The sequence below is a fragment of the Larimichthys crocea genome, chromosome X, assembly GCF_000972845.2.
Source record: "Larimichthys crocea isolate SSNF chromosome X, L_crocea_2.0, whole genome shotgun sequence".
Taxonomy (NCBI): Eukaryota; Metazoa; Chordata; class Actinopteri; family Sciaenidae; genus Larimichthys; species Larimichthys crocea.
In genome coordinates this window covers 34137967-34163878 of record NC_040020.1, presented here as the reverse complement: position 1 = coordinate 34163878, position 25912 = coordinate 34137967, and the positions used below count along the sequence as shown (strand labels likewise).

Here is a 25912-nt window from a genome sequence, read left to right as displayed (position 1 = left end):
CTCTGTATTCCTCTCCAGGCTACATCGGGGTGGTGAACCGCAGTCAAAAGGACATCGATGGAAAGAAAGACATCCGTGCTGCTTTGGCTGCTGAGAGGAAGTTCTTCCTGTCTCACCCTGGATACAGACACATTGCAGAACGCATGGGCACACCACATCTGCAGAAGACGCTCAATCAGGTGAGACACACGCTTGATCATACGTGCGTACACACATACACTGATTTCCAGAGCTATAAATATTTTATCTGGTATGTTTTCTTCATGTGTGCCTCAACATTTCTTATTAGGAGATTAACTCCACTGAACTTAATTTCATTAATTAACTTTCCAACACTTTCCAAAACTTTTTTTTTTTTTCTCTCCAGCAACTTACCAACCACATCCGTGACACGTTGCCAGGGTTACGCAATAAGCTGCAGAGCCAGCTGTTATCACTGGAGAAGGAGGTGGAGGAGTACAAAAACTTCCGCCCAGATGATCCCACACGCAAGACCAAGGCATTACTCCAGTCAGTGCACACACACACACACACACACACACACACACACACACACATTCTTACACACAGACAGACACACTCATGAGTTTAAGAATTTAAGACATGTCCGGTATTCTTTGTACAATCTGCAGGATGGTGCAGCAGTTTGGCGTGGACTTTGAGAAGTGCATCGAAGGGTCTGGAGATCAGGTGGACACCTCTAATTTGTCTGGTGGAGCGAAGATCAACCGAATCTTTCATGAGCGTTTTCCATTCGAGCTGGTGAAGGTGACTGATGTCTGTTTATATTTGTTTTGAGGAATCACTATGTTATTTTCCTGCAAGCTTTGTTACTTCAAGGGTAAAAAAAAAACAGCTTAAGCACTGAGTGAAGTAAGGATGTACTCGTCGTGTTTGAATTTACACTATTAATGTTGTAATCTGTATAAATACTATGTCAAACTGTGGCTATGTTGCACAAGCTCTCATCAATCCGTTACTTGTCAGGCCTCATGTTTGTCAGGATATGATTCACAATAAACAGTAGCATTTATTTAGCTTTTTTGCACTGTGTATTAGATGGAGTTTGACGAGAAGGAGCTGAGGAAAGAGATCAGTTACGCCATCAAGAACATCCACGGTGTCAGGCAAGTTTGAGACGACCTGCAAGCAGCACAAAACATGTTGCAGCTTTCCTGTCTCCAGTTTGTGTCCTTTCAACTTTATAAAGAAAGACAGTCTTCTGTCCTCAGATGTCCATGCCTGTCCTCTTTTTCATGTCTGTGTCAAGAGCGCTGGCTCTTCTGTCTGTTTCTGTTTTCTTTCATCCGTGACATCTTTGTTTTTATTTAGTCTAACTGCTCTGCGTGTTAGCCTCTTGTCCGTCCTCAAGTTTTTCTTTCACTACTCCTGTCTGTTCACGTCTTCCTTCCTCTTGTGTGCCTGTCTCACACTCTTCCTGTGTCTATCCCCCCCCCCACCCCCTCTCCTGCTCCTTGTCTCCATGTCTGTCTTGTCTGTATGTCCTTCAGGACAGGCCTGTTCACCCCAGACCTGGCATTTGAGGCCATAGTGAAAAAGCAGATCATTAAGCTGAAAGAGCCCTGTGTGAAATGCATCGACCTGGTCATCCAGGAGCTCATCAACACAGTCAGACAGTGCACTAATAAGGTATCACTGCATGGTCTCCTGCCCGGCTGCCACAGCTGTACATACACACCACAGAGACCAGCCAACTTGAGAGCTGCCAGGGGCCGTTCAAGTTTTAGTTTCTTAGCTTTGTGCTTTTTTTTCCTTTTTCGACATCATTTCATCATCATCGGATTGAAAAAAGGTGGATGAATTCAAAGGGGTTCAGTTTTTACAGTCCAGCATTGAAGTTCACATCAGTGGATATATTTGAATGTCCCGGGTGTAGTGCACTGGAGTGGTGTCTCTGAGAGGCTGTGTGATCAGAAACAAACGGGCTCTTACACGTTCCTGTACAAGTTCATTACAAAACAAGCTGCAGGCTATAGACAGCAGCTCTGTGGGGCTGCACTCAAAATGCTAACATTCTGATGTGTGTGTGATGGTGTGTTAATATTTGCTCATTCGTTCGAAACACAAAGTACAGATGAGGCAGATTGGAACGTCATTAGTTTAAACCAATGTTTTGGACAAAAAAGAAATCACCTGACGACGGTACTTGAGGAAATTAAAGGGTCAGATCATCATCTCGGAACCATGAACGTCCCAATGTAATCCATTCAATTCAACTATTGAGATATAGAGCCAAAGAGCTGTGCCACTAGCTCTTCTGAGAACCTGCAGCTTGTTTTTGTTGTGTACATGAAGTCGAACTAACCAAATACCTTGTTTGTTTGTTTTTCTTTGTCATGTTTCTCAATCTTCCTTTTTTTTCCTCTTTGAAACTTTGAAACTGGAGCTTTTTTATTTTGTTCTGTTCCCTTTTACCTCACCATGACCCATGCTACACCGCCTCCTCCTTCACCTGACATTAAACCTCCAACTCCCATGATGCCTCACCACAGGACAGGCCTGTTCACCCCAGACATGGCGTTTGAGGCCATAGTGAAAAAGCAGATCATTAAGCTGAAAGATCCGTGTCTGAAATGTGTCGACCTCGTCGTCACCGAGCTTGTCACCCTGATCAGGAAGTGCACTGAAAAGGTAAACAGGAGCAGCGGAGAGAGAGAGACAGATTAAAGAAAGTGATGAATACAGAGAGAGGACTGAAAGAGGAGAGAGAGCAAAGGGAGACAAAAAAAAAAAGAAATGCAAGCAAAGAGTGATAGCAAAGAAAGGAAATTATTCTTAAAAAATCACACAAATCACTAAAACTTATTGAACTAACTAGTCACTGTCTCGAGTTAATCATTACCTCTCACAACTGCTTAAAGGCTTCACTCAGCACACGTCCCACCCACCTTACCCTGTGGTTTCTTCTTTAATAACAAGTCTAAATGAGCCCATTCTGATCCTGGACCCCTACCAGCCCACTTACCCCATCAGCACTGTGATTTAGTGATTTATGTAACAACCCTTCACCCTGCCTTACTTATCAAATCAGATCCCCACTGACACTAATAAAATTTGCTTTTGCTTGGAAATATTGGGCTGTTTTCACCCTGTCCCTGTGAGATTTGTAGGGATTTTTCCCTTTTCAGCACCACTGACAACAATAATGAACCCCCCACACAAGACTCTTCCAGACCCATTCTTCTTTAACTTTAACCTGATCTTTTTTCCCCCTCATTCCTGATTTATTAAGACCCACTATCAGCTTGAGATGATGTTATGCTAATGCAGATTTGTAATAAACATCAAAACAGCTGACAAGAAATCTCAAGCTGATATGGAAGTCTTCATTGCATGTTTCCTTAGTGTCTTGCCTCATATCTGTGTTTATACTGTATATTTACTGTCAGTGGTTGGGTGTAGCTGAGGATGCACAGTGTTTACAGTGTTGTGTAAGCCTACATACAGGCCTGCATGTGTGTGTTCTTTAATCACGGTGCCTGCAGCAGTGTATGTGTGTGTTTTCCGTGTGTGTGTCTACAGCTGGGATCGTACCCTCGACTGAGAGAAGAGACGGAGAGAATCGTCACCACCTATGTCAGAGAGAGAGACAGCAAGACCAAAGACCAGGTGTGTGTGTGTGTGATGGAGAGAGAGACAGGTGCAGACTACATGTACAGTTGTATAGTTTTACTTCTTTTTGTACGTAACGTGTCATGTTTTTCCTCTCAGGTGCTGCTGTTGATTGACATTGAGCTGTCCTATATCAACACTAACCATGAGGACTTCATTGGATTTGCAAAGTAAGACATAACTTCGTAACTTCAGATGCTTATTGAGTTTCATGATGATCAGCGATGGAAATCTTCAAATTTTCTAGAGCTGAAACGAACAGTGGATCAATAAGATTAATCAAAGGTAGAGTCAGTCACACTGGAGAAAGATAGTTACTTCTCTTTGACCGCACTTTGATTGCTATTTACTTTTCCAGGAAAAGATTTGTTGATGTCATCTTCTCTAATGTTGTCATACTTGATACTAAATTGAGAGTGTTGTGTTTCTGACTGTCTATAACAAGCAATGTGAATATGTCATGTGGGACATAATCATCTTTAAATGATATTTTGAAATATCAAAACAATCAACTGGAAAAATAATGAACAGATTAATCAATAATGAAAATAATTAATCGTATGTCTCTCTTTAACATCCAGTCAGTCATGTTGTAAGGAATGATTAGTTGAATGTGAAAACCATCATGCTTTCTATCTGAAATTGTTCAGATCATAGTCATAATCAGACATACAATGGCTAATGACTAACGTAAAACACACATAAACATTTCTGACACGTCACCAGCAGAATGTAGTTTAGTACTGAAGTTGAACATGTCAGTGCTCTTGTGGACACTCCAGTTCCATTTGCTGCTTTTCTTCATCATATGTGACAATAAATTGAATATAAAAATATAAATTGCAGACATCACCTTGGGCTTTAAGAAATTGCGATAGCCATTTTTCTTGAATTGTATAGAGTAGCTAACTAAAAAAACAATCAATCTTTAGTGGTAGCCCTAGGTAAAATATCATAAACATATAAATAATATCATGTCATTTCATCATTCAGCTCAGATTAATTAGTGTGTGCTTTGTCCTGAATATGAACTGTGTCCTACATCAGTCTGTGTTATTGAATCTTCCTCCTGCAGTGCCCAGCAAAGGACTGCTGCTAATGCCACCAAGAAGAGAGTCATGCCCAATCAGGTAACTGCTTCAACAGATACACTGCACTCCCCCATCCCCCATGTAAAGCCCCCACATCACTGCAGCATCACAGCAGCTGCTTTCTCCTGCTGTTTCTTTTATTTCTTGTTCTTTCTGTCGTTGTCTCAGCACGTCTCTCCTTGTCATTGCTGCCCTGCGTTGCTTTGCATTTACACACACTCTTGTCTGTGCCCTTCTTGTCCTTCCTCTTTATTTCCCTTTCCTCTTTCTCGTCCTCTCTTCCTCCATTTTTTTTTTTTTTTTACGGCGCAGGGAGAGATTCTTGTAAGTACCGTACCCCCCCCTGCATCTCCACTTCCTCTTTGGGTGGGTGGTTCAGTCAACGGTCATTCAGACCATACCGAGAAACAAGATTTGTGCTCCGTGATGAAGAAGAGGGAAGTGAAAGAGTTACACTCGTGGATGTATCATGAGAACTGGATATCATTCATTTCAACTTTGCAGCAAACAGGCCAAAAATGTTCATTTGCAGGAAAAGAGATGTACGGTGGGCTGAACAAAGCACAATTAAAACAGGATGAGAAAAAAGGCCTATGCTCTGAGAAACTTTTTAAGTCTTTATGGTTTTAAAAATTCACAATACAAAGAGTAATAATTATTGTTGTGTGCAGTTTGAGGTGTCATACCAGTGAGGGGACTGATCTTTTTTATTAAATATTGTATTGTATCTAATAGTTAGTACTAATTGTACTAAGCTGTAAGCAATCTCATTTCTAATATTATATATATAATAATATATATATTCTAATATTTAAAATGTAACTTTATTCAACTTCAGTCAACTTCTGTTATGACTCATGCAATCATCAATGAGTACCTTTACATGCACAGTAGCATGTTGCACGTCCTCTACAATGTATTACGGTAGAAATAATCGCTGTTCTAAGTATTGAAAAACATACACAGGCATACACAGGTGTATTTGAAATCATTATAACAATATCACTTATGATATTTGACAAACTCTATCAGACTTGGATGTCCTGATCAGATTTTATGATCCAGTGTTTAGTTTAATGTCATTCACATTACACAGGTACACTACACTCTTAACCCAATGTCTGCTTTAATAAAGTAGAACCTGGGTCACAGCTTTCTTTTAGTGGTTTCTTTTAATATATTTTTGGATTGACGACAAACTCTGCAGGAATAAAATATTGAAGCTTTCAGCCAACAGCAGATGTTTAGAGATGTGGTTCATCTGTTTGTGAAAGTCAAAGCAGCTGTCACTCAGCTGACACTCAGTGTCATGTCATTTATTTAAACTACTGGAGCTGCAGCTTATTTATTTTGTGACTCAGTGGTCGACTCACTCAGTGTGTTCATGGAGCACAAATGCGTGTTTTTGACAGCTGTCAGTCCAGAGGCAAATAATTGGCTTTATAGCTGATACCAAGTGTGCATTTAGTGAAAATGCATGGACTGACCCCAAATTTTCAGTTTTGACTTTTCATCGTATCTCTTGTTTGATCCATTAACTAATTTGACTTGAGTTGAGGGTCCGGCTGATAGTTGAGCCAGTCTGGTTATCTCCATCTCTGATTATTATGCGGCAATGTGAAGAAACAACTTGCATGGATTGCAATGTGAATGACAGCCAGCAGCTTTAATTCATGATATGACAGAGAGCTTCAGCCCTCAGTAGATTGTTCCCATATAGAGTCAGTCTGCAGACTTGTCTCTGATGAATAATGCAGTTCAACCATTGAGATTATATAAGAATGAAATGTGTGCATAGGAATGAGTTGGACCAACTTTTATAAGTAGCTCGGGTGTCACCAATCTCTTTGGCGCCCCTGCCCTCCACCTGGTTCTCGACTGCCCAGCTCATCTATGCCTAAACACAACAGCCCTGATTATAATGGCGCTCTGTGGAGAAAGTGCTTTTTAGGCCGCAGCACAACAGCTTACCACTGATGGACAAACAGGCCCCACAGGCGATTCTCCTAATCTATAATACATTCATGGTTACACCACCCAGACGAGGGTATTTCATATGTCCGCTTATTATCCCTGTGTGTGTCTGTTCCCTTTGTCTTCTCGTCCGTCAGTGTGGCATTGAGGCGGATACACAGAAGGTGACTTTTGAATGGAGGCATTCATCATTTATTTTTAGTCTCTGCGTTTGTGGTGAATTTTCAGTTCATAGCATATGGGTTGATCTGACTGCACTTGCATGGCTGTTGTGTTGTATTTTGGAGCCAGTTCTGTCGTATATCTCTGTATTTTTGTATTTAATTTCTTTGTAGCTTTCTATTTGCTTGCTGTAGACACATATTACCCCTCGCGTGGGGTGTGTAGTTTAGTCAACTGTTGGACTCTCGTGCGCAGGTGATCCGCAGAGGCTGGCTCACTATCAACATCAGTATCATGAAGGGAGGATCCAAGGACTACTGGTTTGTCCTGACTGCTGAGTCTCTCTCTTGGTACAAAGATGAAGAGGTAAGGCTGCTTACGGGACAGTAAATGCACAAAAGCTGAGTTATTCTGATAACACAATACTAAAACTGCAGTCATGATGTGCCACAGGATAATAAAATCTTACTTGTTGTCCCCTGAAGTTTATTGATCATTTCATCACTGGATGTTTTATCAGGAGAAAGAGAAGAAGTACATGCTGCCTCTGGACAACCTGAAGCTGAGAGATGTTGAGAAGGGCTTCATGTCCAGCAAACATGTCTTTGCCATCTTTAATACTGAACAGAGGTAAATGCTGTGATCTTCTAAATCAATCACGTTTATATTCGTTCATCTTTATATATGGTTACTAAATCTTTGGTGTGTGTTCACAGGAATGTGTATAAAGATCTGCGTCAAATTGAGCTGGCATGTGACACTCAGGAGGACGTCGACAGCTGGAAGGCTTCATTCCTCAGAGCTGGTGTTTACCCTGAGAAAGACCAGGTACACAACAGTGTATTCACGTTAAACGCTATAGGTTGTTTGCTAAATGTATTTACAAAGGACTCAGAGCAGATTGTGACATGTGTGTACCAGAGTTTGGTTGCTTGTTTGGATATATTTGGGTACGATTACTTCATTTAAGCTCCATTTTACATTTTTTTCTTTTTGGAGCAGGTTTTCAGAGCATAAATGCTCCTTCTTTTTTTTTTTAGCAATACCCTGTTCAACAACCACATTGTGTGCAGCTGTTCGTTCAGTTCACTGCCCTGCTGATCCACAAAGCAAAGTGGGGATCCAATATCCAGGCCACACTAGTATATTCAGGTCATTTACTAAAAGATTTAGTATCCAAGGCTTGTGTTTCCAGATGTATTCACCTTGGAGAGTGTATCCAAAAAGATCTGATGTCAAGCAATCGAAGAATCAATGGTAAACCATCTAAATAAATGAATATAAAAGAGTTTCATACTCTGTGTGATTTGATCTTACATGACCAACGGTAGACAATCAACCTACCAACGATCATTAATTCATTATTTAAATCTTGCTTTATCCCAATTGGTGCTCAGAATTATGTGAGGTGAAAAAAACTTGTGTTCATGTCGCAAACCTTTGCTCGGAGTAACAATCTAAGGGAGGAAATACATTTTCAGGGTCTTTATTGGATCAACATCTTTACGTCTTTGTCTGTCTTGGTGTCTTCTAGCCTGAGAGCGAAGATGCGATGAATTCTAGTGACACCGTGTCCATGGACCCGCAGCTGGAACGGCAGGTGGAGACCATCCGCAACCTTGTGGACTCATACATCGGCATCGTCAACAAGTCCATCAGAGACCTCATGCCCAAGACCATCATGCACCTCATGATCAACAGTGTGCGTCTCTTTTTCCATTTGTCATACTCAGCTTTAAGTGTTCTTAGATCTAGGGAAGAATGCTCAATGAAAATTGACTTGGAAAGTCATTTATTAGTAACATGGGTCACTTTCTTCTGTACAGTCTTGGTTGTATTAAAACGCTCTTCCTTTCCCGTTTTCAGGCGAAGGACTTCATCCACTCTGAGCTGCTGGCCTACTTATACTCTGCCGGCGACCAGGGCAGTATGATGGAGGAGTCCCCAGAGCAGGCTCAGAGGAGAGACGAGATGCTGAGGATGTATCATGCTCTGAAAGAGGCCTTGGTCCTCATAGGAGACATCAGCACCACCACTATTTCTACCCCAGTGCCTCCACCAGTAGACGACAACTGGATTGCCAAGGACCCAAGGTAACAAACACAAATAAACACAAATGTATTGGATGATATCTGCTTATTTTTTTATGTTAGACGGTAAGTAGCAAGAAATATGGTGCAGGCTTGCCAATCGACATTTATAATAATTTACAGTGTCACCATTACATAGTTTGTCCATCAGAGGGCACTGACATGTCAATTTTTCAGCTGTATAGTCTTGCTTGGTTTGCATTCTGTTCACAGTTTCAAGAGATATGAATCAATGTGGGTAGAAACATTTAGTTAGGTTCTTACCATAATGTCTGTGATGATGTCGACTGTGACCTTATAGCTGAATGTAGATATTGTGTGGTCTGAAAAGGGTGACATCATCATCATTATACAAAGAAACTGTCCTCTAATGTGTTCTCTTTTGTTGTTATTCACATCAAATCAAATCAAATCAATTTTATTTGTATAGCCCAAAGTCACAAAGTACATTTGCCTCAGAGGGCTTTACAATCTGTACAGGGAGTGACACCCTCTGTCCTTAGACCCTCGGTTCGAGTGAGGAAAAACTTGCCCACAAAAACCCTTTTAACAGGGAAAAAATGTGGAAGAAAAAAACACATAAAAAACACACATAAAAAAAGAAAGATGATAGAATTTCTAATACTTCACACTGATCTTTTTCTTTTATGTATCTCTCTCTCTCTCTCTCTCTCTCTCTCTCTCTCTCTCTCTCTCTCTTTCTCTCTCAGTCCCCCACCAGCATCCCGTGCTGCTTCAGCAACAGCGCCTCCTCCTAGCAGACCCCCAGCAGCGAGGGGGCCCACTCCTGGTCCTCCACCCCCTCTCAATCCTTCACCAGCATTTGGGGCACCGCCTGTGCCGTCTCGACCCGGCCCCGGCCAAACGGCCTACGCAGGCGATCCCAATTCTGTGCCTACTATCCCCTCCAGGCCGGCCCGTGTGCCTCCTGCGCTCCCACCAGGGATTCCTAGGTAAAATCGTATACACACACACACACACACACACAAACCTGTTGCCTTTATTTATGGCTTTGGTATTGGTGGAAGCTGCTAGGACAGTTCTGACTGTCTGGTGACAGGTTGTAGGTGTGTTCTCGCTTTTGGTGGTTTGGGAATCATTGGTGCATGACTATCTGATGATATTTTGCCTTGCATGTTTCCTCTCTCCCTCCCCCTCCCCCAACACATCCCTTCTTCTCTCTTCCTGCAGCAGAAGACCCCCGGCTGCTCCCAACCGACCTACTGTCATACGTCCTTCAGAGCCCTCCCTGCTTGACTAGAAACACACACACACACACACACACACACACACACACACACACATATATATGAAAACACCTTTCCGTTTGTTTACACTATATTTGTCTTGGGCGGAGATAGTCATTCTTCTTTTCTCGTGTATATTCCTATAACTACAAACCTTGGTAATCTGATGCTGTTTCAGTCTGTGCATTTCAGAAGCATTATGTATGTAATTTTGTCTCTATGTGTAGGTAGCTTTTTTAACAAAGTATATGATGAATTATTCTGCATTCAGTATTATGAAAAGGGATAAATTTGATGATTTTATCGACTTAAAGGTTATGAACCAGCGGGTCTTCTTGAATTATGCTTGTTTTATTTGAAATGAACTGTCTCTTAAAAACAATATGTGATTCATAACTTTTATATAATGGTAAGAAGCAGTTTCGTGAGTTGTATCCTCGCTAACGTTTAGTCAGTAATCTTACACACTAAGCACCTCATTAAGTAAGCAGCACTTTTTTGATAGCCTTCTCTTCAGTGTTGGTATGTTCACATCTTCAAAGTCAGCCTTTAAAAGAACTTATTAAAATTAGACAGGCCATGGAAATTTGTATGCATGAATATTTTGGCTATTTTTCAAGTATAGTGTAGTTGAGGTAAGAATGACCTCCCTCCACTGCTCATCTGTGGTTAAATTTGTGCCTTGAGCAAAAAGTGATTACTTATCACCTTAATAAGCCATAATGAAAAACAATGTCTATGTAAGAAAAAGGACCTCTCTCTCTCTCTCTCTCTCTCTCTCTCAGAAGGTGTTGGGACTGAATAAAAGAGTAGAAAATGAAGGTGTGGTGGCTGCTGCTTGTTCTTGCTGTTCGACATTCTTTGCTCCATTTCTTCACTCACATTCTCATGCACCACCAAGGCTTTTTTTTTTCTATCTTTACTTCATCTCTTGTCACATCTGTCGTTCCATCTGCTGTTTCCATGCCCAGACAGTAAACATGTACTACATGTACCTCCTGCCGCTGTGAGCATACAGTTCAAGGTCGAGACTTGTTGACTTGCATGATAGTCAAATAGAGACGGCCATGCAGAACGAGAACGTTTCACTTTTCTTTGTGCAGCCTGGCATGTCCTTCCTTCCTTCCTTACTTACTGTATGGATGGAGCTGTGGGTTACCATGGTAACTGCGGTTGCCAGTGGTAACGCACAGTACCGATAGTGTTACTCATTGCTTTGGGGCTGTTCATAGCACTGGGGAGGGATGAACACAGGTATGCAATCCGATGTTTTCTAGAGATTTTCTCTGCCGTGTCTGGCAGCTGTGCGACTTACTAATTCTTTTATGAATAGAAACTGATTGGAAATCCTGTCATGGTTTTCTTTTCATGGTCTTCTCACACAGGCGACCCCCACAAGTCCCCTCACGTCCCAACCACTGGTGAAGGAACTTCAGATGTTGAGCACTCTGTTGTGGAGTCTGCACTGCCGGGTGCACTTGACGTTAAAGTTCAGGTGTACCATACAATCCCTCGTGCTGTCTCCTGTGTACATTTTGTTTTGTGGCTGGACCAAAGCTGACAGCCTGTGTGTTTTTTTGTGCTTGCCTCCTTACTGCAAATAAATGAAATAAAACTGATATCGTCTGTACATATACATGCATGTTATTAAGCTTGAACAGCATTTCTAGTATTTAATATGTGGTGTGGATCAAATCTCTTTATCTAAATGTCCTACTGAAATAATTTGTCTCACAATACCTCACCTCAAATGTGTGTCAACCCTGAGGATGGGTACGTGCCAAATTAAAATATCAAGAAACTGTGTCTTGAAACAACTAACGAACTTAAGGTTATACTCATAAAGCATAATCAAGCAAAAATGCTTCAGTGTAGTCAATTTGATATTCCTGTTTACCAACAACTGCAGTGAATTCTTTAAGGATCGAATATGGCTTGTTATTTAACCCGAGTTAAGTTTTCACGGTCAGACATTAGGGGGAGCTACATCAGCAGGAATAAAGCATCTATACGTTTGGTCTTAGACTCCTGATTGACTCTGGAGAAAATAATGCACATTCACAAGCAGGGCTGTGTAAACACAATCTGAAAGATACAAATACATGTACAAACGTGTGCCTTCTGGTGGGTTTGAAGATGTGCCAAATTACCGCAAACATGTTTGTGTTAACAGCACTAAGGTGCCTTTGAGACAAACCTCTGCGGTATCGTTTTAAGTCTGTTCAATTCTGATTAAATCTAGCTGGAATTGATCACAGCATGTTTTTAATAGAGTAGTCTAATGTCATCACAAGGATTATTCAGCTCCTGGTATTTTGTTCGACAAAGAAAATTCACAAGTATCTCCTGTGTAAAAAAATGCATTTATTAATATCAATGACTCCCACGAAAACCTGATTTTTTTAATTATTCTATAGCATATGTAATGAAAGTCTGTTCATTAAAAGACACTCAGTGGCTGTCTGAACAGAATCAAAATGTCACATTCTGTTGACAAACAAACATGAAGATGAGCAGGTTTGATCATCTAGAAACACACAAACACATCTAACAATCAGTATGTTCACATGAATTATCGTCCTTGCTACGTATTAGTCTGAGTACTGACACGCATGCTTTATTGGCAATCATCCCTTTCTCTTATTCTACATTCTTATTTGTCAGCATAGACTTGAACTGGCACATGAGAAGAAATCAGTAACATCTAAAAAAAACAAAAAAAAACATCAACGAGACTAACCAAGGAAAAACATGCTCAGATGGACAAATGTGAAGATCTTAACCTGTCAGGAAGAGCAAATCCACCAACATTATTGCACATTGTTATCTCTTGTAAACCAGCCAGGTAGGGGCTCTGTGGATCACCTTTTGAGTTGTCATTTAACTGACCTTTAGTCAGGTTAATTTCACCTTCAATGGAAAAACCCCCAAACCTCTGACCAGTTTCAGAAACGACAGCAGTTAAACCACAAAATGTATTGTTGTCTATTGGCAGTGCCTTTCAAAAAATATTTCCTTGTTGGTTTGTGGTGACATTTGACACTGAAGACACTAAATGAAATGAAATGACTTCATCTTCCTCAGTCTCTTCCTTACCTGGCTACCCTTCATAATCTAATAATATTTCATTATTGCTCACAAACTGATGTAAAACAAGATTTTAGGAGTAAAAAAAAAAATCCATTACAAGTGATGCTGAATGCTGGTGTTGATGCAGACAAAATGAAAAAGACTGGAGCATAATCTGAATGGGTAACCAGCTGAATATCTTCTGTTGGATTGTTTTCCTTTCCCGTCTGCCTTTAATGACTGCAAAACACTGCCTCTATGTGCAGACCCTCCGTCTATCGTCAAACAGTTTACGCACAGTGTAGACCTGTGAATGGAGAAATAAACACAGATGTCAAAACCGCGTGAGGTTGCCCTGTGTTATGTGTCTTACCCGCGAACTTTTAGCAGCATCACACATACTATGTCATGTTGTGCGTCAGTGCTTCCATTTACCTGGGTAAAAGCCACACACAGCATCACCAGCACACTGGCGCAGGACCAAAATGACACCTTCCACAGGTTGTCCTCCAGAAGGTTTCGGTCCCGCGCCTCAAAAGCCCGCAACACCGTCTGCACCTGTCGGCTGCGCTCCAAGCGCCTGTGCAGAGACTCCATGGACTCCTGAGGACAGCGTAAAGCAAGTTGATTTAGTTGTTTTAGTTATGTATTTAGTTGTTTCAGACTTACACCATAAAATTGGGCCATTCACTGTGGTTTGGTTTAGGTGATCTGATCCTAATAAGTAACTAATGTTTCCAGCCACTGACTGTGTATGAAAATGGATGACAGCTCCACAAAAGTCAAGCCAAAGCATCTCAATTGTCCCCTGGTGACTGGCTCAAATACATTTTTCACAAAGATGGTTTCTGTCATTTTAGGTAGTTCTCGTCACGCTCATGTATGCTATTGCTCTTTGCTCTTTTTTTTGCTCGTTTCACATCATTATTGACGGCTAAGCATCACGCACACTTGAGTCAGCCGGGTGTATGGGTGGGACCTCAATGCCACACAGCTTGATTTCTGATTACAAGCACACAAACTCCGGGAACAAAGGATGCCACTGGATGGCAGCGGCTTTATCCAGGGTATGTTGACTTGTACAGTAAGAGGAAGTGGAGACACACTGTCCATCTTTGTCTTTACGTCAATGTTCTCAAATGCTGTTAGCAGCACGTATTGGGTAAATAGAGTGTACAGTGTAGACTATGTTTTTCATTTTGTCAGCGAAACCCTGGCCAATAACCAAAACCAAAAAACCACAAGTGCGTTGGTATGTCTTTCGAAATTTCCCTACTTCCCCAGCTTGTCTGTAGCATTCAGCTTAAAGCTCAAATCATGAAGACAAAAAAAAACGGGTCAAAAGAATTCTCTGGACAGGGACAGGGACAACTGGACTGGTCGGGGTACTTTTCGCAAATATTACCAAAACAGAATTGAATAATGTGTTTGTTTGGGACTATTTTCAGATGTGGATAAATATATTTTTGTCGGATGTGGTATTGTCTGACTGCAAGCCAGGGACACGTAAGCCAGTGCATGTGTGCATGTGACTCAGTTTTTGCACAACAATTCAGCAACTTAGCACAGAGGAATAAGATACATCACGCGTTGGCTCTACAGGTCAGGATGGGATTTGTTAACAATAAAAAGATAAACAATCATGCAGCATCATGCAGCCGTATCCTCTGAACAGCTAAATTTATCAAGAAAGCTTATTGGTTCATGAACCGATTAATAAAATCAATCATCTAGCTGACTGTTTTCAAGCTATAATTAGTAGTATTCGGTCCAGAGGGAATGTCAGTCTTCTAATGTTTGAAAACCTGAAGAAAACGTCTCACCCGGATGTCCTCCAGCTTGTACTCCAGGAGGCTCCCATCAGGCTCCTCCAATCCCGTCCACTCGTCATCTCCACCAACATCTCCTCCTTGACCCTCGATGATGATCTCGAAGAACACCATCTTCTCGGAGAAGCGACTGAAGCTATTGTCGAAGCAGATTTGATAGTCTCCCTCATGCGTCGGCTCCACCCTGGAATAACAGGAAGTAAAGTCAAAGATAAACAGAAAGGTCCAACATCGCGCTGCATCAGTAATATGAAGCATGTGAGGGAGCACTAACACGTGAACTCCGTCGGAGCGTCGAGACTCAACAATGAGCCGGTCGCCTTCTGGAGAGACGATGGTGAAGTCTACATCCATACCGGCACCTGCTATCACCTGGATGTGCACAAGCAAATACATGCATTCACAAATGAGAAGTCAATCATTTTATTTTGTCTTAAGATCATTTTATTTCGGCATGGAATACTGCATGTGGGCAGAGACAGGGCTCCCGAGCTGGGATGGTACCTGACACGTTGCAGCTATATCATGGTGTCAGGCTTAACCACAAGGGTCAACACCAGGACACATAAAGTTATTATTCTGTGTGCCTTTCAGGGGAGAAGCAGGAATGAGACTCTCCCACTAAACAAACACACTGCTGACTACTAAAACGTGGTCCTACATATTACAACATGGTTGCACAACGCCGTTTTTAATGTCTTGACATTTTAGTTCTAATGTGAATATCTCACGTTTTCACAGTTCCAGCATCCCTAATGTAACTGTTTGCTCTTTTTTTTCCTCTGTGGTACTTCGGAGTTTGAACAAAGCAATCTGAGGGTTTCTCACTGAGTTCTGGGAAATTGTTACGGGCGTTTTTCACCATTTACTGTCATTTTTTTTTTTTTGGCACAAAGATTAATGGATAATAATTGATAGTTGCAATACTAGACTGGTGATTTCACTGTGCAGCCAAAGCTACTGTGGCTCTGGGGCAGCTGTTACAGCCCAGTCAAAACTATTATTAAAACTATAACTATATTCTACTAGCTATATTCTCAGACATTTCCTTAACTCAAAGATTAATGTATAATAACTGTTAGTTGCAGCACTAGATTGGAGATTTGATTTCTGTGGCTCTGTGGCAGCTGCTCAAACCTGCTCAAAACCTGTAAAACATGGTCTTACATATTACAACATGGTGTTCAAAACCTGTAAAACATGGTCTTACATATTACAACATGGTGTTGTGCAGCAATATGTTTAATATTTTGACATTGAGTTCCAGCATCTCTAATGTGAATATTTGCTCTTTTGTTCTCTGTGGTAGCAAACTGAATCTCTTTGGAGAAAAAAAAACAAAGCAGCTGAAGATGTCTGGGACATTGTTATGGCCACTTTCGAATATTTCCTTGACCCAAAAGATGACAGAAATAATCGTTAGTTGCGGCTCTAGATTGGAAATTTCTGTGGTCTGGGGGCGGCTGTTAAAGCCCACACAGAGTATTAAATTAACTCTGGTGAGTGGGCGTCCTGACAATTTAAGCCAATGACTAAAAACTAGTGTGTGTATTAATGTCAGACAACAGATGTGTTAAAGTGACTCCTCTGACTCTGTGCACCAGGAGCAGGATGTTGAATCAACTAAACACACTGGAAAAACCTGCTGGATGACAAACAGGAGCGGGATCTGTAGACTAAATCACTATACAGCCTGTCTGAATGAATCACTCTTCATTCAGACATACTACAACCATTTCATTTCCTGTATAGTATTTTTTGTTTTTAATGATCTGAAGTGACGCACGTTTCATCTCTGTCGGGAAGCACTTGTTCTCCAAAAAAAAAAAAAAAAAAGATGCCAAATAAAGTTTGACCTGACGTCGTGGATTATGGTAAATGTTAGGTCAACTTCCTACCCATGAAGTTACTCAATAGATATGAGCTGTCATCATCGCTGGCTTAATGCTGACTTGGCACGGTCTGCAAACACACACTGTCGGCTATGAGCTCAAAGCAGCAGATTGTAGTCCTGTGTGGCTGCCTTTAAGTCTTTCACAGATAGCACTGGTGGTTTCTCTGCAGCCACACACACAGTTACCTGATACTCGACCTCCATGGTACCATTCTTTACTGCTGTTTGGAAGAAACACTCAGACCTTCCGGCTGGCAGCAGGAACGTAAACTCGCTGTCTAGACTCTGTCCGAAACAGCTCACAGAGCCTAAACACCAGCCGAACACCACTGCGAGGACGAGCAGTCGTCCTGTGCTCGCCTCTTTCCTCCGGAGAAGGTCCATAGTGAAGATATTCCCAAACACAGGGCTATCTAAGTTCAGCCATCTCCTTCGCATCCCTCTTCCGCAGCAGAACTTTTGCGACGTCGTGATTGGACGGAGGCCCGCGAACGAGGGCGACGCCGCGCACCAATCAGAGGACGAAGAGTAGCAGTCTGTCCTCCAATCACAGCAGGGCTGAGTTTTTCACCCAGAGCCAAACTAACCGTAACAGCTACTGTATGACCTACCTACGAGCAGGTGACCTGATATGTCTTTGTCACTTTCTGAATGGATTTATAACTTGTAGTGTGGCTACTGTGGCTCCTATAAGAAGTAATGAATCATTTAGACAAGTATTACTTGTTAATACTAATATGAACCTTTGGGTTGCCAGGTTTTGAAAAATCTCCTGCTGATGTTGCAGCCGTGCAGATTTATTGTGCAGTTAGATCTTTTATGGTCATGGAGCAGCTGTTCAAAAGCAATTAAAAGTTTGAACTGCGTATAACTGTTTGTAAATGTGCATCCTGTAGTGCTCATCCAGTCAATAAACCTTTCAGACTCATGTGTTTGCTCCGCTTCTCTGAAAGCAAAACGGCACATCCATAGATAAACGTTTATGTAACTGAAATTCAGCTAAATTAACGCATGAAGTAAGGGGGAGAGAGGTTGGTTTTCACACATTTTGCTTTTATTTGAATCATCATCCTTAACAGATTTGTGTTCAAGCCTGAGATGTGACGCAGAAAAGGAGTGACCAGCTTATTCTGTTCAAAAGGCGTAACTTTCTAACCGTCCCCATCGTGGAGTTGGCAGTCACACACTATGGGGCTGGTTGTCTCCATGTTACAGTTGGTACAGCTGTCATGAACAGGGAAATTAGCTACAGAGGCCCAAACTGTTTTTGTACCAGGCTGTAAACATGTTTATTTCTGCTGTGAAGTTGGACATTATATGGGGGGTTTAAGGATATTAGCTTGTTCCGTAGCTGGCCTCAAGTGGCTATCTGAAGTACTGCAGTTTTCGGGACCTTTGCCGGGAGGTTGGCATTAGCTAAGGCTACAGTAAACCCACTGTGAAAGCCTAGAATAGAAACACAGAAGACCTAGATATTTACATTGTGACATGAATAAAATGTGACATGAAATTCCTCTCATCTCAATGCCAAGTGTTTTACTCCTGAGATGACCCATAGGTGACCTCTGAGGCCAGAAATGTATTTCTTATATGAGCTTGTTATGTAAGCTGTTTATCCCTCTTTAAAGTCATTTTTCTGTTATCAGTTCTTGCCGTTACCTCCCTATGCTTAGTGGAACAGCATGACCTTACACTATGAAAATGTCCAAACCTGCCAAAACCATTGCATCTCCTGGGTAGTCCATCATACTCTGTTCATGTGTCATCTTTCATCTTTTTACTCTGCAGACTGCAATGCACTCTTAAGAAGAATAAAACTTTTAAAAGACAGCTTGATTTCATTTTCGTTATTTTATTCTTACACACCCTCAACGGGAGCTCCAACAAATGTGCTGGTTGCTCGGCAGCCAAAGCCAAAAAAAACATGGGTGGGCTGGAAAACAGTAACAACAGCTCAGTTCCAGTAACAGTGACAGTAAACCCGCATTTATAACAGCAGGACATGTGGCAATTATTAATGCATTTTGATTTTCCTGCTATGAACTGTCAAAATGTCAAAACATTCCTTAACTGATTATCTAAAAAAGATGATGATCACACAAAGGAATAGCCTCTTTATGATTATAGCGAGTAACAGGAATTCCCGATACGATTTCCATTCATATGAAATCATCATGTGTCGTGTTTGTTATGCATGCTGTTTACAAGGTCCACTGCTACTACTACTAACTAAAAGTGAATAATATTAACAGCACTGATAACAATAATAATATTAATAATAACAACAACAACAATAATACATCCATAAAAATGTAATATTGTGACCCTCTCTGCAGTCAGTTGGTTGTGGATGATTCTGTTATTATATTATTACCATTATTCTTCTGTTCATCATTTATATATATTAATATAATAATGTTATTCTTTAATTAATGTAACAAAAAGTAGGTCAAACCATGAGTCTGATGAGTACTGTAATATTTTTTATTTTACCAAAACTTCTATTTTAACAGTTATGAACTGAATAAATTCAACTAGATGGGAAAATGTTTATTTTTCTCTTAGGCAAGTTCTGAATATTTCGGTGTCAGATATCACTGATTGAAACCCATGACTACAGTTTCTATGAAGTTTCTTGGCAAATGGCCCTGATCAGGCATCACGATCATGTTGAAATACAGTCTATTCTTGACCTTGGCAAAGTAATTAGAGTCAGTTCAATACTTTTAATCACTGTGTCTTGTGTCAGACACGTTGTAACTACACTGTTAGTCTATTTAGTACAGATCCATTAGATCATTTTCACAGTGGGCAGACACAGCTGCAAGTGATAAACTTAATGATGGGCAGGTTTTTATTTGGGCATCAGCTGGCAGTGAATATTGTCAATGCTAATTAACAAACCTAAAGCAAACATGACAATCACCCATTTTCATAGCTGCAGCTGTGAAAAATGTTCTGTTGTATAGCTTATTCATTTTTGATTGTTTGTCTTACAGCTCATGATTTTTTTTTTAATTCATGTGATTCAATTGACAGTTCTGGTCAGTGATGCCAACGTGTCTGTTTAACTATGTAACAGTAACCATGCAACTATGTTGTTTTCTACTTTTTAGTTGTTGAGTTGTATCGTGTTTGCATCATCTGTAAAGCCTCTCACATTATTTCCCTGTTTAGGAGCATTGTGTTTTCCCAAGCTGTGTCCAAAACCTCTCCCTTGTTTACTGATTCACAATTGCCCACACAGTAGACACTCACCATTTTGACAATGTCACTAATAACACTAATAATGGCTTATTTCTATTTGTTAAGCTATTATAGTCAGCCAGCACAAATAATACCGGGCCTGTGAAACCGTCTACCATATTAAAGTAAATTAAGACTTTGGACTTTACTTTTTAACTTTTGTACGCTCAATTCACTAGCATAGTATACAAAACCTCAACAAGATACATTACTTAATGATTTTTTAACAAAATGGAAGATTGTGAGTAAAGTGTGAAATCTTGTACTTCTTCCGTCTGTTGCTTCGTTGTGGGGAAGCTCCGGTGGTGAATCTGTTGTAGCACCCTCAGAACACTACAGAGAGCAGGAAGTAGAGTAGGGCCCCAGTAGTGTGCATGCTGTTCCAATTTAATGGCTTATTGGGACATCATGAATGGATTTATCGTTTATGTTATTAGTTAAATCTGTGCTGTTCTTGAAGCATAGGTCTTCCTCCCACTGTTGCTCAAGAAGCCCCATCAGATTTAAGACCAAAGGTAACACCAATAACCAGAAAAAAAAATGGCTGAGTCACTGAGCCACTCAAATGGAAAACAGTTTGTGCGTGTGTCTCTCATCTGTGTACTATTTGTATTAATGTCGATGTGAAACACACAGGCTAAACCAATCTTTGCCCCAGATATACATTCATATTAGTCTCATGTTATGAATGAGCTATAAAGAAAACTAGAAATATGAAGTGACTGAGAAATGCAATGACCAGACCAGAGCAGGGTTACAGTATGTGTGTAAAATAGAAGTGTTACTTCTGAGGTTTCATACATGTTCAAGTCCATCTCTTTCTCACTCAATAACTTCCTTTACCAGTCAACAAGCACACCGGCCTGCCACAAATGTAGACTTCCGTCTGTCCTCCCTGAGTCTTTATCTCAACTGAAAAAAGTGTGCATTGTGTGCGTGCATCTCTGTCTGCATTTGTGTGTGTGTGGGTGAGCAAGTAAGTGTATGTCGTGTGAACATGAGCTGAACATATGGAGTCTGTCATGACAAACTGCCCCCTCCTACCACAAAGAAAAAACCCCACATTGGGTTTTGGTTTGATGAAAAGAGGAAAATGAAAGTATTTCTCAAAAGACATACTAAGACTGAATACAAGGAAGAAGAACATAAAAAAGGTACTCTATAATAGCCTTTGTTTCTGTACTTCTGTAATACTTGGATATTGTAAACATAACAAAACAGGCAAAAGCACATAGAAATGTATTGATGAATCACCCATAATAGAAACTAGTAGGTGTAAAGAGGAAGTGGATAACATTATAATGACAGTGAAAAAAAAGAGGTGTTGCCACATTTCAGCAGGCCTTGTACACAAGCTGCAGTTTGCTTCACTGTCGCCAACTCTCTGCAACATATTAGTCATCTTCAATCACTGTAGTTTGTTTCTGGAAATTAGATAATGAGATCCTAAAGTTAAAATAAAAGCAACATGTTGGTTAAAGCATCAGCTCAGAGGTTTGTACTGTGTCTAAGTATGTAAGAAGGTCGTCACCTCAGATGATATTGTGAACTGCGCTACATGAAACCACAAATATAATACACTTCATGATAGCATCAGCAGTGGGTTGCTTTTATAGATAAATGTGTGAATTTATTTTGATGTGCCAAATTCACCTCCTAGTTTGCATTAGCGATTGAGCAACTTTCTCAGTTTCGTCTCCCAAAAAAACACAGCTGCAAACACGGGGAAAACAAACCAAAAGTGTTTAACATAACATGAGCAAGAATGCAGAGAAAGCGAGACACTGAAGAGAGAGGAAGTGTCAGCTGAGAGATGTTAACTTGCTATATTCAGTAGTTGTAGGGAGTGTCCCATGTACACACACACTCACACTCACATGCATGCTGCTCACTCTCTCTCTTTCTTTCTCTGTCTTTGCCTCCTTCCCCATGTCATCTTCATTTCCTCCTTACATGAGCTTGCTTGAAAAGCAAAATTAGTGATAGTTTACAGCAGGCGAGCCGACGCAAGAGGTGAGAGAAGGACAGAAATCTGTACTTGGTGCAGCTGGAGAATTGTTTCTGAGGGGGTGAGACATCTAGAGAGGTCATAATATGCAGTGATGTCTAAGAGAATCTTACTAATGTTAATGAAATCTTTTTTTATTTTTACATTTTTAAACAAACATTTTTGTCATTCAGTGTTCCAAAGAAGCTTCAGAGCTGTGAAAACCGCCCCGTACTCCTGGATGGTTGACTGAGCTGTGGCAGGAGCATCTGGCGCACATTTAAATCCAAGGTAATCTGTTGTTGAACTTGTTGAAAAAAATGTGCCAACATTTCTTTTTGATCCATTGGAGCTGTAACTGTTTTTGATAATATGCTTGCAGCAGTCAGGGTGTGTTGAAATCACTTTGTTTCCCAGAAGCTGGTTGCATCGCATCTGTCTACTGTAAGCAGAGTAGACTAAACTCATTGATGCTGGTATGTCTCATGTCTGTCTGTTTTTTGTCTCCCTTTCTTTAATTCTCGTCTCTCCACTACCTGCCTGTCTTTTCTCTCTTCTTTCTGCCTTTCTGTACCTCTTTCTCTGCTTTCAGTATTCCTTCCTCACTACATCAGGCCCTTTAAACTTTTAGCTGTAAGGAGGGGGAGTGCGATCTGGTGGGATGGCAGAGGGCAGTGTGGTTTCATGTCCCCAGGTGTTTGTTGTAGACACACAGGCCAACTATGTTTCCGTGCCCAGTGGAAAGAAACCGAGGTGGGCGAGAGTGGGCCAAAAGTGTCTTCTTCTGCTGGTGGGACTTACCATGTTGGGACTTGTTGTGGAGGGATATTTAATCTACCATCTGTACAAAAAAACTGAGGTAAGGCTGATGTCTGCATGTCATTTTGTATGCGTCTGTTTCGGCCTGTCTCAGTGAAGAGAGAAACCTTGGCGTTTGGAGCACATGGAAATTCCTTTTCTTTAGAATTTCCCTATTTTGCTCTACGTCACACAAATATACGAGCAGACGGCTGAGTACATTTGTATGTGGGTCACGATTTGCTCTTTAAGTTACAAGTCCAAAATGACAAAAGTGTCAAATGGACTCTTTTTCTATTTCTCTATTTCTACTTCCCACAGTATAACTTCACTTCTCTAAGACAGTTTCATAATGCTGTTTACTACACACCTGTCTCATCTATGTTACAGTATACACTCTGCACGTTATGTAATATGCACCACAGTTCAAACCTTAAAGACCACAACAACTTCATGTTCATGCTGAGAACAGCAGCTCATGACTGTCTTCTGTTTACCAGCTACAGAGACAGAAAATTAGCAACATTTTGTGACATAATTTTGATTTTGTTTATATCAAGCAACAAACAAACAAACAGTGAAATCAATAAGTCATTTGGATTTTAGTGTTTTTGTCTTGTAGTGTCACAATATGTCTTTGTATCAAGGTGTTTTGAGTAAAACTTACAATGTGCTTGTATCTGTACTGAATGTGGCTATTTTCACATTTCCACTCATCAAGATGTACAGGACAGGACACTTCCCATTCTTACACACCCTTGAACTTTTGACATTTTACTTGCAGTCACGAACAGTTGCTTGTTACTTACCCCTATGTTCCATCTTTATTTTCTCACTCTCTTTTTTCTTTCTCACCCTGCAGGCATTTTCCCTTTGTATGTCTCATTCTCTCTGCCAGAACCTGTCAAATCCAAAAACATCTGGCCAGCAGGTAAGAGTGGGTCTATAGCATGCATGTCTTTTAGTACAAGATGTGTGTTGGAGTTTTCAGCTTTCATTTTTTTCTGTTTTTTAGGATGGCACCAGACTGATGGGTCTAGTGGGACCTAAAGGTACCTGAAAGGTTTTCATAATTGTATCATCCTAATTTCTGTGAATAAAAGCCACCTGTCAGCAGCTAAGATGATTTATAAGAAAAAATGTAACTAAAAGTGTACACCAAAAAGTATTTTTTGAGAACTTCAGAGCAAAAAAAAAAAAAAAAAAAAAGCACATGCAAAGTGTCACATGTGATTTCAAATATGAGGTTTGGCTAGCTGACGTGATGTGACCCTGTTTTTCTGAACAGAGACAAATGAGATTCCCACACATCTGGAACAGGTCTACCAGAGGCCCTTTGCTCAACTGATAGGTTAGAGCCTTCTCAATACTCACTCAACACTACTCAGTGCTTCTCAAACCAGTTGTATACGACCTTAATGTTTCATTTCAACTCATCTTTCTCTTTGTTCGCAACAACTTCAACCTTACTCATTTCTCATCTTAACCCAGGCTCTGGGAGTCCTGCAGGGGTGAACAACGTGGTGCAGTGGCAACATAAAGATGGCGAGGCCAGCACCTCTAACATGGGCTACAACAACGGGCGGTTGTTGGTCAAGAGGGCAGGTCATTACTACCTCTACTCCAAAGTGACAATAAATGCTGCAGAGGAGTGTTCACTTATCCAGCACAAGGTCATGAAAGACACCAAAGCCTATGATGAGCCAATAGAACTTATGAAATCAAAAAGGTTAGTCAAAGTGCCACTCCTTACTTCCTTCCTCTCGTGGCACATGTTCTTACAGGTGCCTTCTTGAGTGTTTGTAGCATTGCTTTGCATTCTGGAGTATTTTGGTGCAGGATGAGATCTGTCTTTGTTATGTTGTGGAAGGTTTGCTTTGTGACATCTGTGGCATGTTTCCTCATAGCTCCCGCTGCCGGAACCCAAAACCTTCAAGTGCAAAGCCGTCTTCAGATGGGGAAGATCTGTGGAACAGTTTCCTTGCTGGGATCTTCAGCCTAGAGACTGGAGATGAAATTTTTGTCATAGTGGATAATATAAATAAGATGCGTCCAGGAACTACTGACAACTTGATGGGGGCATTTATGATATCTCCTTAGAGGCATGCAGAAATACCTCTGTCCCACATTGTGATCCGTGTATACACCATATGTTGTGGTGAATTTTTTAAATATCTAATATATGCTATATATATATATATATATAATCTTAATTATACTTTATTTGATGTATGTATTTGAATCCCTTATGAAAAAGCAACAAATGGTTGTGATATCATAAAAAGTATCTGATATTCAGATTATATAATCTTACTTGATAATTTGTTACGTGTGTTGTTGTGTGAATAAAATACTGTAAAATACAAAAACGTGAAGTGGCATCAGTTTCTTATAAGCTCATATCTTGGACGGATAGTAAGAGCACTGAGTTAAAATAGATTGATCATAGAACAGGAAATAATTCAAAAAGATTTCTTATCTGCTCTCGTAATAAACCATGTGTGAGGCAAACCGCAGCACCCCGTTTTATACAGATACATGGTTGCAGATGTGTAGATTTGCAACACACACATACACAAATGCCTGCAAAGCAGCGTGTCTGTGTGTGTGTGTGTAAACCAGGATGTGGTTGAGTAAGGATGCACTGAGGAGAGGATGGAGGGGAAGACTACTGTGGTGCTCAGGTTTGTGCAGCTGACTCAGCTCTTCTCACAGTCTGCAGGGGAAAGTTTCGCAAGCGTCGCAGCAGTGTCAAATGGAAAGAAAAAAAAAGACAAAGGAGAGCTGAGCAACCAACATGGGAATCCAACCAAGGAATTAGAGTGGAAACAGACCCAACAAAAACCAAAGTGTAACAAGTACATGAGAATAGGGTGAGGGCACAGGAAACCT

General features: G+C 40.8%; 3 protein-coding genes across 11 annotated transcripts in view; 2 read left to right on the top strand and 1 right to left on the bottom strand.

Moving 5' to 3' along the window:
• The window catches only part of dnm2b (dynamin 2b), a 39104-nt gene that overhangs the window by 5014 nt on the left and 8178 nt on the right, over nucleotides 1-25912 (top strand). The window contains exons 6-21 of one of the 8 annotated variants that reach the window (XR_003462923.1): nucleotides 19-179; nucleotides 368-510; nucleotides 633-768; nucleotides 1060-1127; nucleotides 1512-1650; nucleotides 3544-3630; nucleotides 3733-3803; nucleotides 4709-4763; nucleotides 7116-7226; nucleotides 7381-7490; nucleotides 7577-7688; nucleotides 8395-8562; nucleotides 8727-8953; nucleotides 9661-9903; nucleotides 10142-11019; nucleotides 11583-11816. Coding sequence is in view for 7 of the 8 variants with exons in the window: in XM_027282396.1 (XP_027138197.1) it covers nucleotides 19-179; nucleotides 368-510; nucleotides 633-768; nucleotides 1060-1127; nucleotides 1512-1650; nucleotides 3544-3630; nucleotides 3733-3803; nucleotides 4709-4763; nucleotides 7116-7226; nucleotides 7381-7490; nucleotides 7577-7688; nucleotides 8395-8562; nucleotides 8727-8953; nucleotides 9661-9903; nucleotides 10142-10211 (1901 nt within the window). In the remaining variant the exon portion in view is untranslated. Of the gene's footprint in view, nucleotides 1-18; nucleotides 180-367; nucleotides 511-632; nucleotides 769-1059; nucleotides 1128-1511; nucleotides 1651-2513; nucleotides 2653-3543; nucleotides 3631-3732; nucleotides 3804-4708; nucleotides 4764-7115; nucleotides 7227-7380; nucleotides 7491-7576; nucleotides 7689-8394; nucleotides 8563-8726; nucleotides 8954-9660; nucleotides 9904-10141; nucleotides 11817-25912 lie in introns of those variants that run through there. The other 7 variants (XM_027282397.1, XM_027282396.1, XM_019263880.2 and 4 more) reach the window with 7 other exon arrangements.
• Nucleotides 12542-17463, bottom strand: tmed1b (transmembrane p24 trafficking protein 1b). Its single transcript, XM_010738996.3, has 5 exons — nucleotides 17176-17463; nucleotides 15370-15467; nucleotides 15090-15279; nucleotides 13702-13869; nucleotides 12542-13573 (listed from the first exon to the last, which is right to left on the bottom strand). Exons 1-5 carry the CDS (start codon nucleotides 17425-17427, stop codon nucleotides 13523-13525), a joined length of 759 nt encoding a protein of 252 aa, XP_010737298.1. The 5' UTR covers nucleotides 17428-17463; the 3' UTR covers nucleotides 12542-13522.
• LOC104925387 (tumor necrosis factor ligand superfamily member 14) lies at nucleotides 22084-25389 on the top strand. Of its 2 annotated transcripts, XM_027282399.1 has the most exons (9): nucleotides 22084-22304; nucleotides 22417-22513; nucleotides 22815-23081; nucleotides 23883-23951; nucleotides 24036-24072; nucleotides 24309-24371; nucleotides 24512-24749; nucleotides 24928-25126; nucleotides 25183-25389. In XM_027282399.1, the coding sequence occupies exons 3-8, from the start codon at nucleotides 22884-22886 to the stop codon at nucleotides 25118-25120; spliced, it is 798 nt and encodes a 265-aa protein (XP_027138200.1). In that variant the 5' UTR covers nucleotides 22084-22304; nucleotides 22417-22513; nucleotides 22815-22883; the 3' UTR covers nucleotides 25121-25126; nucleotides 25183-25389. The 2 variants fall into 2 exon arrangements, with proteins under 2 accessions (XP_027138200.1, XP_019119408.1); XM_019263863.2 differs by lacking the exon at nucleotides 25183-25389 and having other exon boundaries at nucleotides 22084-22248; nucleotides 24928-25175.